At 37.7% G+C, this 17,181-nt stretch overlaps 1 protein-coding gene across 1 annotated transcript; it reads right to left on the bottom strand.

Moving 5' to 3' along the window:
* Positions 1–12,416: 12,416 nt before the first annotated feature.
* On the bottom strand, positions 12,417–17,088 carry zic6 (zic family member 6). The gene is made up of 2 exons (XM_046849609.1): positions 15,548–17,088; positions 12,417–14,001 (listed from the first exon to the last, which is right to left on the bottom strand). Exons 1-2 carry the CDS (start codon positions 16,506–16,508, stop codon positions 13,415–13,417), a joined length of 1,548 nt encoding a protein of 515 aa, XP_046705565.1. The 5' UTR covers positions 16,509–17,088; the 3' UTR covers positions 12,417–13,414.
* Positions 17,089–17,181: the final 93 nt, after the last annotated feature.

Here is a 17,181-nt window from a genome sequence, read left to right on the forward strand (position 1 = left end):
AATGAAAGAAAAATGTCAGTAGTGCCCACTCAGCTATTTTCCCAGTCAAGATCAAAGACTCCAGTGGACTGGCTGCACCGCAGGAAACTTGAAATATTCCCTGCCTTTGTTTGCCGTTGCTAGGAGACTTTTAGACGCAAAAAGTGTTTTCAGTAAGCTACAAGATCAAACAAAACATTTCAAATATAAATTTTAAAGGCTGCCATGTTTGAGGCCTAGTCCTGCAATTTACTGAGAATGTTCACTAGGGAAGAACTAAAGATAATGATCTCTCTATATATCGTGATTCTGGCCATTGGCCGAAATGGGGATTTATCAATTGTCGGTTTTTCTAGATTATAAACTACCACGACTAATTGGGGAACTTGTTAGGTATTAAACTACAAGGATAAAAATTTTTCTTAAAGGTTATTACAGCCCAACAGCCACCCCACTATACCCACAAAACACAAGCACATATAAAGAGAGAAAGAGGGAGAGAGACAAACAGACAGACAGACAGACAGACAGACAGACAGACAGACAGACAGACAGACAGACAGACAGACAGATAGATAGATAGATAGATAGATAGATAGATAGATAGATAGATAGATAGATAGATAGATAGATAGATAGATACACAGACAGACAGACAGACAGTTTTTATTTTTTCATTATAAAATATGTTTAAGCAATGACTCCAAGCTACAATTATACTCATGAGTGTGGGTGGCACTAGGATCTACATTGCCATTATTACTGTAACACAAAAATCTACTGAGCATGAGGTGCTTGTAATAAGCCCTGGGTATGATCATGACTGCTCGTTTAAAGATAGGCAGTGGGTTCTGAGTGACAGTGAACCAGTGGTGGTTAACTTGGATATTAAATGTTCAATAGCAAACCTTTCCTACTTACCTAAGTACAGAATCTGGAATTTGAAGAGATACTATAGGCCAATTGCTGATACAGTCATAGGCCAGTGCACCCTGCCGCCACAGACTGTCTGGCTTCAGCAGGAAGAACTATAACAACAATCCCCTGTCAACACATAGGTGATTTGTGGTTGGTACACATTACTCTCCTAGGTGTATACATTACACCATACCCAGTTCGGGTAGTTTTCATTTCTAGTAAAGACAGTCACTATACTACCATGTGTCATTTCCAAATGGTCATGGCAATGTCTCAAAACCAGGATGATGTTTTTGTGGACACAAGAACTTTTTTTACCACATTGTCACTAGATAAAACACACAGGATACTCAATACATGAAAATGCTAGCCACAAGCCCACTGATATTCAGCAGTGTGTGAGGGATGTGTAAGATGACACAGAAATTGGCAAGAAAAAGAAAAAGACCCAGAAAAGAAACTGAGAGATTACCCAGCCCCAGTGTTGTGTTCTTTGCATACTGGCTAATGTAGTTGACTAGCTATGAAAGAGCTATATGTTCAGTATGCAGTACAAGTCTCTGACCATCGTGGTTGGACCTGCTGCTCATCTAAACAGTGGGATGTTTTAGCTTTGTTGCAGAGAGATGACCCTAACCTGATGAGAATTATAACCAGTGGAAGGATACCCCATTACAGCCCCAGTGTTATGCATTATTTGTGTGGCTAACTTAGCAGGCTCAACACTGGGCAGGTTATAATTAGGAAGATGCACACAATCGCATTAGCGTTTGCTTATCCACAAATCTGCTACTCAGGAAACTGTGGGGCTGAGCTGAACTGGTCAGTAAACACCCCATTTTGCAGAGAAATGGAGGGTAACTCACTCCAGCTCCATTCTTCATTTGAGTAAAGCTAACTTTCTAAACTCAGCAGTGAGAAAGCTATAAGAAGAGGTGTACAGACAATAAGAAGAAGGGGTGCAAACAATATCCGAAACACTGACAGTACCATGGAACATCGTGAAGACTATCATTAACAAGTGCTGTTTCACAAGCAAAAGGTGCTATAAGCAGGTTATTGTACATTTCTTTCTTTTAAAATGTTCCTAAAATGTTTCTATTTGGATTTTTTTTTAATTTTGTTTATTTGCAAATTTGTCAAGAGGTTTTTCATGTTACGCTCAGGAAGGAACAACAGGCAAATGTATAGAATCATGCACACACATTTTACAACACTAGGCACTGTTTCATTCAACTTACCTCTATATTCAGTAAAAATTCAGTAGAATTTCAGTAAATTTGAAAAGGTTTGTCTTATGCTAGCAACAACATAAAGTTGCTAATCTTTAGCATTATGTTTAAATCCTGTTTACAGAAGACAATATAATTTAAGCTATAGATTTAACACTAGTAGTGTATACAGCATAACTCATTTAAAATGATAAGTGCTACCTTTTTATTGTTCATGTTGTAAGAATCATATTGATTTAACATCACTAGCTGAACTTGGTGGAGACCCCTGATTTTCTAAATTGAAGTTTTGAAACACATTAGAGTAGCTAATCCACCTATTACCATGTTTTTGAGAACTTGCAGGAAACTGAAGTACCCAAAGGAAATCGATAAAAACAAGTAAAGATCCAGACAGTACCCTGAACTCAGGATCAAAACGAGGTCCCTGGAGATGTAAGGCCACAACATCGGTGGTTAAATTGGATGGAACGGAATGTGATTTACTAGCCTCTGGTACAGGTCATAGGCCTTTTCCTGAACACTAAGTGTGAATGCAAAAATAGTGGCTTGACTTACAGCTTGACAATCATCAACAGTGCTGGCCAAACCCTTTTATAATAAAAATGTATCAATTCCTATTGAATTTTATAAAGTTAATGAGCTGAAATGCAAAAAAATGTCAAATCAAAAATTTATTTTGATGTCTGGGATGATTAAGATTATTGTCACGATTGTACAGCTTCTGCCTATTGAATCAGCAGAGAGAGAGAGCCAGCTGGCACATAATGGGTGGACAAAAATACTCAAGCCAAGGGATTTCGGGACTGTCCACATCAATGCTGCAATAATGGAGAACTTTTCAGATTTGCTATAAAGACAGCAGCAGGTCTTATATGAAATCTTGATTTATGGACATGATAAATATGAGTGATCTTCAATCTTTTATTTTTACTTTGTTTTACTTTGTCCCATACACAGTGTGCAATCCTCAGTAAACACCTCCATTTGTTTATTCCATGTCTATAGTCTCTTTTCACTGTGATTTTTGTCCCAGTTGCTGTACACACACTGCCACGGATGGGATCCTCCTGAGTGTGACATCACCTGCCTACACTTTTACTAAAGTGGCATCAACCTAATACAATCACTGGCATGGGTGCAGCTCAGAGAGGGGATAGAAAGATGTTTCACAGGCAGGGCATTCACACAACCGACTGGTACAAAGGTAGGTAGACAAAAGAACAGAAATCAAGACATACAAAGAGATGGACATTTTAAATAGCTCGAAAAAAATAAAAAAACTTTAAATTATTCTACACTTTGCTTAACCTAGGCTGCAAATCTCCCTCTAACGTGGTTAGGCCTGGTTGTGCTACAATAAAACTTCCATGCTCTTTTTGACTGGAGCCACAATAGTTTACTTTCCCCACATTTGACTGCTTTGTGAACTCTACAGGCAACCCCGTGGTGACAATAAAATGCTTCACTTCTTCTGCGTTCCGTGAAGGTTCAAGTGTTTATAACATCGCGAGGCAAAAAAGGTAGTTGGAGACAGAAAAGATTTAGTAATGGTAATTAAGAGATAAGATTCTTGACTGAAAGGTCCCAGAGGCCAGAGATACTTGTTCTACAGGCAGCTACACTAAAACAGTTTAAAAAGGCATCTGTACCTTAGAAATAAGGTATATAGCCTATTAGGGATATCTGCCAGACTTACTTTAAGACATTGTTGATCTTTTAATTGGACAAACTAGGAACACTTTATTGCTCCATGTAGAAAAAATGAAAAAAAAACCTTGCAATGACCTTGTGACCAGTGCTCAAATTCACAGCATTTGAACATTAAACACAAATACCTAAGTGAATGCTTCGCTGCTTGCAAAGTTAAAAAAATGCAAAATCCACCTAAGAACAGTGTGGAAGACTAGGGGATAAATATTTTTACTGAAGTTGCATGTGTGAGTGAACAAATAGGCATGAATAGCAACACTTTGCCCACTGGTGCACAGGAGACAAAGAAGTGCTTTATATATATATAAAAAAACTGATTCACCCTCTGTCTACTGGTCTAAAAGGCGTCACATTTAACCGATGTTGCCGCCTTCATTAGTTTGGTGTGGAGGATGTGGTGTGAGATTCGCTCCTGTGTTTAACGTTATAAAGAGGCGTAAACTATGGAGGCCGAAGCTCGAGGCTGACGTCACGCGTCCAAGAGCCGCCCGCCGTGTGCACGGCGTCTCCGCGTAAAGACTCACCGACAAAGAAAGCAAAGGCTTCGGCCGACAATGTGGGTGGACAGGGCGTGAAACTACTATCATCTTCGGTTTTGAATGAAAGAAAGAAAACATAGATTGAACAAAAAGAGAGCCCCCCCTTCCATTTCAACTGCGTTGTTAGGACAACGAGAACCATCCCTCAGATGATTAGTTCCACTTCAAAAGAATTTACTTTCCAGCGCAGGAAAAACGTCCCCCCTTTTGTGTCAAGACACAGTTTTCAGAACGTAAAAAGAAGAATTGTCTGTTTGGTCGGTCTGTTTATTTTTTTGTTCGCAATACAATTGTATTAAATTAACAGAGGAGTTGCCACAATGGCCTAGCAGATCATAAACACATGGATAAACTAAAACAAAATCAAATGTTTGCTGGGCTGGCAAAGTATGTAAATACAAGCCTACATGTGTTAAGTCAAATCCATCTGACTTAAATCAAATAAGAGTTTTCAGAGATGTGCAACAACAACAAAAACAAACCAAGTCTGCAAAATGAAAGGCTGAGATTAGAGCACTAGAGTAAGTAATCACTAGAGTGAGCTCATGGTTGATTATAGGATAGTGTCCTCAGTCACCTCATTCAGTGTTGTCCTAAACTGTTACACCTTACTTACAGTCACACACAGTGACACTATTCATTTTCCATTGACCCATATTTAATACACTCTTTTTCAGTACCTCTGCACAGAACCAGGTTTGGCAGTTCAACCACAACTCCTTAAATGCACTTTACAACCAAAGACATAAATAACAAGATACTCCTGTCAATTAACTATAATTTGTTGCTCATTTTATTGGACAGAGGGTCATGAATATAAACATACGGAAATATGGGACATCTGGCACAATTTTGCATTGATTGGAACAGTTGTGTGCAGAGGGGTTTTCCTGCCAAAGTATAAATATTCAGAGACTAAAAGATATAAAGTCTCTGAATTACTTCATCACCAGCAGGTGTAGTAGACCACTATCTTATACACTCATATATATATATATATATATATATATATATATATATATATATATATATATATATATATATATATATATATATAAATATGTGTCAGTTAGGCTACATAATAGCCTTGATATGCATTCTATGTGTGAGTAAATCTCACTTTAGGCACAGTGTACATATCTTGTGTTTTTCTTTTTTTCCTAACAGTGCAAATAAATGAAGTAAAAAGTACATTTTTGATCAATCAACGTGCTCTTGCCTATTAATTACAAACAAAAAACCCTAAATGTTTTATGCTTCTTAGTTTATAGATTCAAATCAATCTTGCAAGGTCCCCTCTTGAGTGGCAGACTAAATGAGGTGTAAAAGAAAAAAAAAAGGAGGGGGATTCAAAGAGAAGCACAGTGGATGCGAAATCACAAGAAGCAGAATCAATGATATATTGATGCATGTAAGAGACCTTAAAAAGGTAATGTTAGACACGTGACTGCACATTGCCATAGTGATTATGAAATAACCTTGAAGTAGTAGTTTCATTCAATATCAAATACGGTGTGATGTTTACATTTGAGGAATACACAGCCAGCTTTGGTGACTGTTGGAAGAAAACGTACATCTCAATTGAAACTATTAATATAGAATCCAGTTATAATACACACAGGCAGAAACTAAGACATAGTTCAAAGCTACAGTGCAATCCTGATATATAGGTCATTGGGAATTCTAAAAATAAAACAATTCATGAGAGGAACAAAAAACAAACAGAACGGAAAAGAAAACACAGTAAAATATACAGTGCTTAATAAAGATCTAAAGAATGCAGTTAAATAACTTATTTGGGGAAAATAATGAAATAGAAGATTAATTACCACTGTTTGAAAGAAAATATATCCATGCTGGAGTAGGCCTATTTATACCCAACCCATATTTGTTACACTCAAAGGCATTATTAAAGGTACTAGGGAAAAACAATAAGTAATATTTTTTATTAAACTGATTATAACGCTATCTTCCAAAAAATAAAAAAAAAATCAATCAGATAAACAGATTATATCGAGTAAGATATTTTTTTTGTATCTTTATCAAAAGGGGGCATTTGGTCTTCATAAAAGACTGCAATTCCCAACCATCTGTTTATGAAAATGCATAATTAACTAAACCCTCCTTTATTTCATCTGGACTCCTCCCATATGAAATCATTCCACCAATTGGAATGAGGATCTACAGTGTCCATATAACTGTCAGGCCAAAGGGGATTTGTGCAGCCAGGCATACCATTTTCATGAGACATAATATTCTTTTATTTCTTTGTCTGAACCTCAAATCAGTCTAAGGTGCAATTACATAACCATTTCTCTTATGTAATAGTGACGATACTATGCAGCATATTCTCAACAAATGCAAATCAGAAGTAGGCTATTACACAACAAATGGGATAAATCTACTATGGAGCCACTAAATGCGGCAGCCTTACTGACCGCTAATACTAGACCAAATCCAAAACATACATTCTGTAGTTTAATGCACATAGTTTTTGTTGTATCTTTAAAAAAATGACTGTTTCTTACTCTGTTGTCTAAGAAATGGCCTTTGTGAAGAATAACTTGTGTCAGGTGAACACATAAATCTGGTTTATTAAATCTATCTTATTTGTATTCTAAATAATCTTTACATATTTTCAATGGCAGGATTTCATTGAGCATGTATTATATTCGCTGGTTGATTATATGAGAGGTGAAGGAAAAGTCTAATAATCAATCCTTCTGTCTAAGAGCTTATATTCCTGCACTAGTTGAAATTTGAGTATAGATTGAAAGCTGATATCCAGGTCTCCATTAAATTAATGGACAACATTACAGAAGATTGGATGTATGAGTCTTTTTTTAAGACATTTTAAGACAAACTGTCTATTTAGTAAATGAACTGCAACACTGGTGTGAGTACAAGATGCTTTGGTATATCTATTTTACTTCTGCCCAGAGTGAAAGGTCAGCACTAAACTAAATCCAATTTTTCCCAACGATTAATGGCACACTTTTTAAACCACATGTCATATAGAAACTTACTCAGCCTGTAATAGAAAGGGCCTAGAGAAAAAATCTGCTTGTCACTTCACTCCTACCACATCCACAAGAGTACATATCAGAGTAGTTCCTGGCCCCAGGTGTAAATCTAATGTTAAAAGGTTAACAGCTAGACACACTGCAGCAGTGTTCACTGTTCAGAAACGCTGCAAGCAAGACATCCGAACACTTGTACAGTCACGGGCATCGAAAAGAAATACATGGCTGGGTAAACTTTTATGATGTCAGTCATTGCAAAAATCAAATCCGAAAGTGTTGACAAACACACTTAGAGGATGGATGGGCATTAATAAAGGAAGTGATTAGATGCAATCCTTCCTTTAGATATTGAGTTTCCCAGGTTTGATTACACAACCCCCTTGGGATACATGTTGCTACAAATAAAAATTAAACACCCATAATTGCACAGTACTTTGAAATAGCGTGGCTCATGATCAATGCAATCCCGGATTTAAAAACACAATCTCAGTGACAGTGTCTAGGAGACGAAAAAAAAAAAAAATAGGCATCTGAGGATTTCTTGACCCTCTGTTTAATTAAAAGGTTGCTATGCTTTGGACTCCATGATTAAAAACATGTCTTCTGCAAGCATTCTGCACCATTAAAGAAATTCCAAATGATATTTTATTAAATGATTGATTAATTATTTAGGAAATTGCAAATGACCATAAATACTATACATACAGATTACTCTGCTCCAGCGCAGCCTCCGTTTTAGCATGTTCAGCTGGCCTCCAGCACACACAAGGCCTGCCAGCATGCACTTGCCAAGGCATAGAGGACACTGAACTGTTCTCTAATGAAAACAATCTGGAGGGAAGATCAGAGAAAAGGATTTATGGCAGTGGTCACCCATCTGAAAGCATGGTGTACTCAAAGTTACCAATCCTTTCAAACAGGGTGCATCCAAGTTAACCTCCTCTTCACACACGATCAGGAAAAGGATTTACATTGCTCTTTGTATTCCTGTGTCTAATGTGGACTTTGCTGAGATTTCATACCAAACCTGTTGCTGCATCCTGCCAGAAGATCACACGCTTGAAAAGCAAAGTAGGAGTGCACGCCGACTGCTTGAAAATAGTCCTTTTAACATTTCACCTACAGATCCGAAGAAGCATGATCAGAACCTGTCATATACCTTTCTCATGTAAGGCATCAATAACAATAGGAAAGGTTTTCACCAGAGTACATAGCAAAACAAAATGCATTAAAACAGTATAAATGAATAGAAAAGCAAAGGGCAAAAATACAAAAGAAAAAAAAAACATTGCATGGTTTGACAATCAGAACTGAACATTCGTCAAATGAATAGATTTCTGTTTAATAATCTGCTACTGGCTGAGCTACGCAGGGTACTGGCACCATGACAAACACAAAAAAACTGACCCTATTGGTGAAGATGAAAGAAAATGTCATCAACCCTGTGCTAAAGCATGCTAGGAAAAACTCATTTGTCATTTTGTCTGTATAATAGATATCATATCTTTACAGACATTTCTCAATCACTTTTAAAACGTGTAGTAATTTATATAAATGTATACTTACATTGCGGATTTGTTTTGTTTTTAATGTTTTAGTTATCGGTTGTTGTTTTTGTTTTTTTTTCTGATGAGACCAGAGACATATGCAAGATAAATTACCTCACACTGATTACATGGCATTCAATGAGACAACACTTTAATCGAGTTGCAGTTCTCACTACTGTTCTACATTTCATCTCTTTGATGGGCTCATTACAATCTCACCTCTAAAATCAATTTGCCAGCATCACTAGCATCATTCTCTTTACACACAGTTAGCATCAGACGGATGCGAGATTTCAAAGCGGCACATAGCCCGTTTGGAAATAGATAAATGAAAACTACACTAATGGTGTGGTTGGGCAGTAATATGGGATGGCTAGGCTCAGATGCAACTATATAAGGCATTGGAAAGGTCTCACGTTTGGATGATGTGTTTGTAAAAGTGTTAGACTACGTGTGGGTGGGTGTGTGTGTGCGCACAAGTGCACATGCATTTTATTGTGTGTATGCACTTGTAATATTGTGATAAATTGATTCTGGAAAAGAAGAAGGCAAGCTTTTAAGACTGGAGCTTCAGAAATCATGAAGGCTGTGGCTTAGAACGTCAACCTGACACAGGGCTACACTAAATGAACATGCATATTAAGTGGACAGTGTGATAGATGCAAGGATGGGAGTGACGCGAGTAGCCAGGAGTGCAGAGCGGCACAAAGATGAGAGAAGTGAGAGATCCACCGGAAAGAAGGTTGGGCAGTCATGGATGAAATAAAGCTCTAGCCAGTGATCACCACCACCAGTAGCTTGACTTGGAGAGAAGCTGGAATCCAATTAAAATAGCACCCCATCAGCCTATATAGCTACCACTCCCTTCCCAGGCTGATGCAACCTCACACTGCTTCTTTTAGATGAGTGCTTTTTTGAGGCATTCAAAAAGCAAAGGGCGTGGAGATCTCAAAAGCTACTTGCACTTGAACTCTATCTGTCAGTAATGATATATCACTGTCATGGTGACACTAAACCCTTCCACAACAACATGGAAGATGCTCAATGTTGTGTAGAGTAAAAGGGAAAGAATGGGTCGCAATAGTCATATAGTCACAAACGTACATGAATATCTGCAATACAATTTAGAAAATTCACAATTGAATATTTTGCTAGTGCAGTGGATGCAGATACAAATTTTAGTCCAGTATATATGTATACAAGGCAAATGCTTTGTAATAGATAAAACGGACATTTGGTTTTTTTTTTAGGGAGATAGGATAAAATCTCATTCGGAGGGTGCACTCTGACAGTGTACACAGCTCTACAGCACCAGCAAGTCAGATCTATAGTATGTTTTTCTACTCAAGGGTAATATTTATCCAGTGCATTTTTACATGTAGCAATACTAATATCTGCAGAAATATTCAGGGCGCAAATACACAATGTATGAAGACAAGTAACACACTGAAGTAAAAATGCTTTTACCACAGAATATAATAAGAGTCATATGATATTAGTAATTTTACTGATATTCCATACTGATTTATACATAACATTAACGTTGCAAAAAGATTAGCATGTTGACTTTGTGAAAAGGGTTGATTTCTTTTTATAACAAAGATTTAAGGTCCAAAAGTTTTTCATATTTTTATACCCATTATTACATTATAATATCTATACTGGGTGCACTAATTCACATACACAAAGCACTCCAACAATTTTCAGTTCCCATAAAAAAATGATGCATAACCACATAATATTACAGCATCTGAAATAAGCTTTTCCTTACCAATCACTTTACCAGCACTTGTGGTTTTCAGTGGCTAAAAGTGTGTGCATTTTACTTGCTGGGTGTCTGATCCTGTAGGTGTTTATTTAACATTGTTTAATCAATATCACAGCTATTATATATATAGGAAAGAAAAGCTGAACAAATGCAAACTCTGCAATATATATACTAAGTGCACTGAATGTCTCTTGAGAAATCTCCTGGTCTTCAGTAAAGCAACTCAAATGATAATGGAGAGAAATGCCTATTATATCTGACTGACAGAACTGAAAACAGATGGTTTAAACCACTGAACACCCTTGTATGCCTTTTCTTAACTTGATGCTTAGGGTCCGCCTCACGCATTAATGTAAATGAGCTGGGTAAGCGAATCAGCTGCGGCTTTTGCAAAGGACATCTTTAAGGAATTTCATAGTGTGTCCACAATGCATTTTTATGCTTACATTAGAATTGATGTTCCAGAAATCAGTTATATTTTTGATAAGTCGTAAGTTAGCAAAATCTAGGTAAGGCTTGTGATATAGCCTGAATATTACTGCTGAGTAAATTTACAGAGATCAGAAGGCTCACAATGTAAGGCTGAATTAACCACATGGATAAAAATTACAAAATGTTCAATTAATGGAAATTGGAAAGGTGTTCCATATATATTTATATATAGATAAATATTTAGGTCAAAGATTATTTATAGGTCTTATTAAAGGATAGTTCACAAAACACAATTTTAAAATTCTGTCAATTTAAAAGGGCTTTAAATAATTTATAACATGAGCTACAATTTATGACCATTTTTATAATATATAAGACATACACAAGTCAGAGTTGGCAAAGAGTAAGGCCTACATTAGCATTCATACTTCTTGTTACATATCCAAAATTTAAAAATCCAGCCAATCACTGTTATTCAGGAATTCCATACAAATGAATGTGGTCATTAGTGGTCATTGAAAGCATAAATTAAATTCAGGAGAAAACTTTGTCATTTCAGAAAAAATGTTCAGAAATTAAATATCTGTGTCTGTCTAAGCACACAACATTCGATGTATTAAAATAATGATTGCAATTAACTTTTAGGAATACTAGCGCAGGCAGCAATGATAATCCTAGACTGAAACAGCCTACTCACCAATGTATTAAAAACCAGGCAAGCAGCAACTTAACAGCTACTTACCCTCTCCAGTGTAGTAATAGTGAAAAGCTTCCACAACAGTGGTTCAAACCATGTGCCAGATATTTCTAGATCAATTTATGATCTTTACAGAAAGTTAGAATAAAGACACTGTTCCTATAAGTTAATACATTAACCGTAGATGTGTGACTCAAATTTGTACAAGAACAAATTAGTTGCAACATTTGGTTAATTACTTAATAAGTTGAGCATAGTTCATTAAACTAGTTTACATTAAACTCTAATCACCAGCCTAGTACCTATTTAACAAAGCACATTCATAGACAATTTACAGACGATTAGCCATATTAAAGCTTGGATAATGTCTTAAATCACACAAGGTGTGGTAGTTACACTTTTCCTGGGCAATGCCATTTCCTTTCCAGTGAATACAAAGGTATATGTGAATCAGTGAGGCAGGATTTCCCTTACTATTCCAGTTAGGACAGATAATTAAAGATGATCTTTAAACAGCAGATTATTATGGAAAAAGTAGGCTACGATGTCTAATAGGAAGGTACTAAAGCGAACTGACATACTCTTTTAACTGCAGCATCTCTGCAATCAGAAAATGGCAAAGACATTTAGAAACAACTTAATTAAACCTTTTAGAATCGTTTAGAATAACTTCAGTGTTTGCAACTTGTTCTGATCAAAAAGGTGAACTGATTTCTACTGTCAGAAATACCTGGTTTTCGTGCAATTTGAATTCCCCTTTTTGGGAGATAACATACATTATATCTGAAGAGTGACTCGAGTTCAAAACCAGCACATTTTCTTTACGAATGAGTGAATTTAACCACACTCCTTTCGATCAAAGGGAATAAAGACACTTTAATGCTGAATACTGAATGCACAATTAACTGTACAGTAGGCGATATACAGTGGGGTTTAAATTTATTAATGGAATATACAAAGGGAAGGGAAGCAAAGGCCTTGTGCTAGTACACAGCTTCTCTTCTTTGAACGGAACACAGGATGAATATGGTCTTAAGAAGAAAGCTAAAACTTAGCCACTCAGGGTTAATGACAACAAAACAATAATATTTCATTTCCTTCTAAATGTGCATGAATTTACACTGATGGGCTCTACAAGCAAGCAAGGTATTACCAAAGATGAACCAAAAAACAATATCAATTTGTGAATTACAAGTTACTTGTAATTACAATTACAAGTAAAATGTTCTTGTTGCAGTTTTGAGTCGGTTGATCCAGTTTCATATTATGTATTATATATTTTTTTATCATTGTATATACAGAAACATACACTGATTACCAATTTCTTGTAGAACGTTGGTCGTAAGTGTATTTTCAGTTACGGACTCTCACCAGCACAATGTTAGGCCTAGAATATATTTTCAAGGAAAGAATATCACCAGCACAATTAGATCAGCTCTCAGCCATGAACTGTTTAGCCAAATCATAAATAGAACATCGAGACATCGAGATAAATTCAAAAGTCTAAATTACACAACCTGCCCTGTGGCCAGTTGAATAGCACTCCATGCTGCTATTGTGAAACAATCATAAATCATTGTTGCACGGCTTAGATGAGAAATGCTGGGCGCCGCTGTGACACGTGTACCAGCCGTTTACAATGCTTTTTTGGAAAGGTGAGTTTGTTGCAAAATTCCTGTGGCTAGGGGCAAAAGTGGGACTTGCTTGGCTACACGCGTACTGCGCCGTTTCACCTCTGTACCCGCCCCTGTGCAGCAACAGAGGATCCAAAATGGACTGTGGCCTGTGCGTCGTATAGTCCAAACTGCTGTCAAAAGTGTGATGAAAGCGTGACCTCAGAGTCTCGGGGGAGTCCTGAGAAGGGGCAGGCGGCAAGGGTCGCGTCACCGCCGCAGGGGATGATGGGACTTGCTCTCCCGGCACTTCGGGAGAATCAGGCTGACTGTCCTCTCCCGGTTTGGCCGCGTCAGTCTTGCAATGGAGCTTCATGTGTTTGCGCAGGGAGCTCGGGTGCGTGTAACATTTCTCACAGCCTCTGACCTTGCACATGTACGGCTTGTCGCTCGAGTGGACGTGAGAATGCTTCTTACGGTCGCTGCTGTTCGCAAACCGCCGGTTGCAGCCCTCGAACTCACATTTGAAAGGTTTCTCGCCTAAAGGAGGGAAAAAATGCACCTCGAGTTACGGTTGAGGTCAATGCGCTACTCTGCGTCACGAGCTTTCCATCGGGCTGAACGAGAATCTCGCCTGGGTTCTTAGTAAACATAGGGTTTCTTTCCACATGATCTGTGGAAAGCTGCTTTAAAACAAAATCCATTGTTTAACTCGCTATACAAATAGAAATGAAATGAATTGAATTGACTAGTAAAAAAAATACACTTCAAGTGTATCCATCAATAAGATGGTCTTTTAATGATTTATTCAAACTTTACAGGAACCACAATATTAAAAATGAATTGAAAATGAAGTATTTTTCTTTCGATATGTTATCTGAAAGTCGGGTCGTGAACGTTTTGGGTGTGCCACAGATCTGTTAAATTAGAAAAAAGTCAATATAACACACACACACACACAAAAAAAAAAAAACATGCATTTGCGTGTTAGCTCGTCTTTCTAAGGTCGTTAGAATAACAAATGTTTATTCAAGTTATTTTAATCGGTATCTAAGCTGTTTTTTAAATAATAATAATAATTATTATTATTATTATTATTATTATTATTATTATTATTATTATTATTATAATCACTAATAGGCTGACCCTGTACTCTAAAGCAAAAAAAAGTGACACTCATTCACAAATCTTCAGATCATTATATTCATAAAAAACCTCCAAACTGAAACAAAAACAATGTTTATGCGTACATTATATAATTAATGCTATTACTAAGTAGGACATGACTGCGCAAATGAAACGCACCGTTAAATGAATTTTGTGACGTCAGTTCTAGGTGAGGCCCACTGGATTGCTGAGTTTGAAGCATGCTGCGAGCGCGCGTGCAGTCCTACTGGGGCTTCAGCTGGCCACTGCGTCAGTGCTACGTCACACCTCTCCGGTGTCCCAGGCTCCATTTATTTATTTATTTCACTGCTATTATGAGAGGCACCCAAACAACTGCTTTAGATTTTTGGTTTGGTTTTTTTCAGTTGGAATTGTTTTACTACAATACCAATTGTTCGGATTAATAGACATGATATCAGCCTAGTACTGCATAACAACAAATATTTAACCAACGTCCATTTACAATAAAAAAAATATATAAGGACACGCAACTTGGGGACAAGTATTAAGTGATTTCGTTTAGTGGAAAATAATGGACTAACATGATATTAATCACACTGAATAAAGTGTTTCGCGGCCATTTTAAACCTATGCTAGGTTCATATAAAAGGAATAAATTATTCGATATAAGGTGTATTTATAAATTATTAATAGATTAATTAAATATTTAATCTCTTCAAATGACTTGTATTTAAATCTAGGACACTTAGCAAAAATAATAATTTTTTTAATCTTTTTTTACTGTAAAAAATATACTATATATATATATATATATATATATATATATATATATATATATATATATATACGTGTGTATATACTAATGCATACAAGAAAATATTGTTGTTGCTGTTATTATTATTATTATTATTATTATTATTATTATTATTATCATTATTATTATTATTATTTCACCAACCTGTGTGAGTTCTCTTGTGAATCTTGAGGTTTTCGGACCTAGCGAAAACTTTTTCACATCCGTGAAAGGGACAGGGAAAGGGCTTTTCTCCTGTGTGCACTCTGACGTGGTTGACCAGCTTGTATTTTGCTTTAAATGGCTTTCTGTCCCTGGGGCAATTCTCCCAGTGGCACACATAGTCAGAATGCTCAGGTCCACCGACATGCTCGATCGTCACATGAGTGACAAGTTCATACATAGTTCCAAAAGTCCTGGAACATGGCAGCTTGCCAACGCCGTCTTGGCCGTCGCTCCACTTGCACACCAACTCGTGCGTTAAAGTCTGTTTGGAGCACCTGAGGAATGCATCGCTCCCTCCTCGCTGCATGGCCATGTTAAAGGGCTTATAGAGCCCCAGAAACTGTGTAACCAGCTGCTGGCTGTTGGCCCGAGGGCCGCTGTGGGTTTGTCCGTATGGATGTGTTCTTGAGAGGAGATCTCCTGGAAGACCCAACATCACCTGGCCATTCAGGTCTCGGTTGGCATCAACAGAACTGTGGGCCTGCTCTGGATACGTGGTGAAAAAAGCATGGCTCCGGCCATCCCTGTAGCCATGGAGGTCACGGTACCTTCCAATAGCCCCATGTTGGTTAGGTCTTGGTGCCAGTTGGTCTGTGACTGGTGGCATGCCTGGTCCTGACAGGTTTGTCCCAATGATAATGCCTCTAGGGCTGGCGTCTAGGCGATGGCTGGTGTATCCCGTGTCTGGAAAGTGAGGCAACGAGTGGTCCACATATGCGCTGGCCCTGGTCTCAGGGTAGTCTAGCAAATTATGCGAGGGGCAGAGTTTTAAGGAATTGCCAGTGGGGTGCCCCATGTGCTCTCCTGCCAAAGGTGGCAGCACCACACTGGGTTCAGTATTGCTTTCTCCAGGGTTTACGCAAGACAGAGGGCAGCCACTAAACCTTGAAAGGGTTGTCATGATTTTGTTGTTGTTGTTGTTGTTGATGATGATGTTGTTGCTGTTGCTGTTGTTGATGTAAGTGTGCACCCGATCAAGATTTACCGACTAATTGTGTTCCCATTGCACCGCCATGTATCATCTGCACGTGCCGGTCTTGGCTGTCAACCCCGCGGTCCCGTGAAGCGGACGCAAGTTCGTGAAAGTTGGTGCGCGTCCCATCCCGTTCACTTCACTCTCTTGATTTGTGGCAATAACCGTGGTAGTAAAAATGCTCCGAACCAGGCCGGGCTGCAATATAAAAGCACAGCGGGCAAACCTGGTTTTGAAAAAAGGGCGTTCAGGGATTGGTCGGAATGCCCGATGATTGACAGCGACTGGGTTTGTTTTAAAAGGGACACGCAGGCGTTTCACCGCACGACTCCGTTTTCAATCTTGCAGTAAAAAATGCTTTGATATATGCCGCTTTTGCTCTGACAATATTGTTGGCTCTTTCGGCTTCAGAGCGTCAGATTACAACTCACAAAAACATCTCAGGATGGAACTGAGACATTCAACTACATGCTTAAGCCTATTCAGTCGGGCTTGTGTTAAGACTTTGGATCATAATAAGCATATTCTACAATACAGAATGAGCGAAATTAAAATGGTCGGTGTTTTTTTTTTTTTTAATAAATTATTATTATTTTACATT

The sequence above is a fragment of the Silurus meridionalis genome, chromosome 5, assembly GCF_014805685.1.
Source record: "Silurus meridionalis isolate SWU-2019-XX chromosome 5, ASM1480568v1, whole genome shotgun sequence".
In the NCBI taxonomy this organism is placed as follows: Eukaryota; Metazoa; Chordata; class Actinopteri; order Siluriformes; family Siluridae; genus Silurus; species Silurus meridionalis.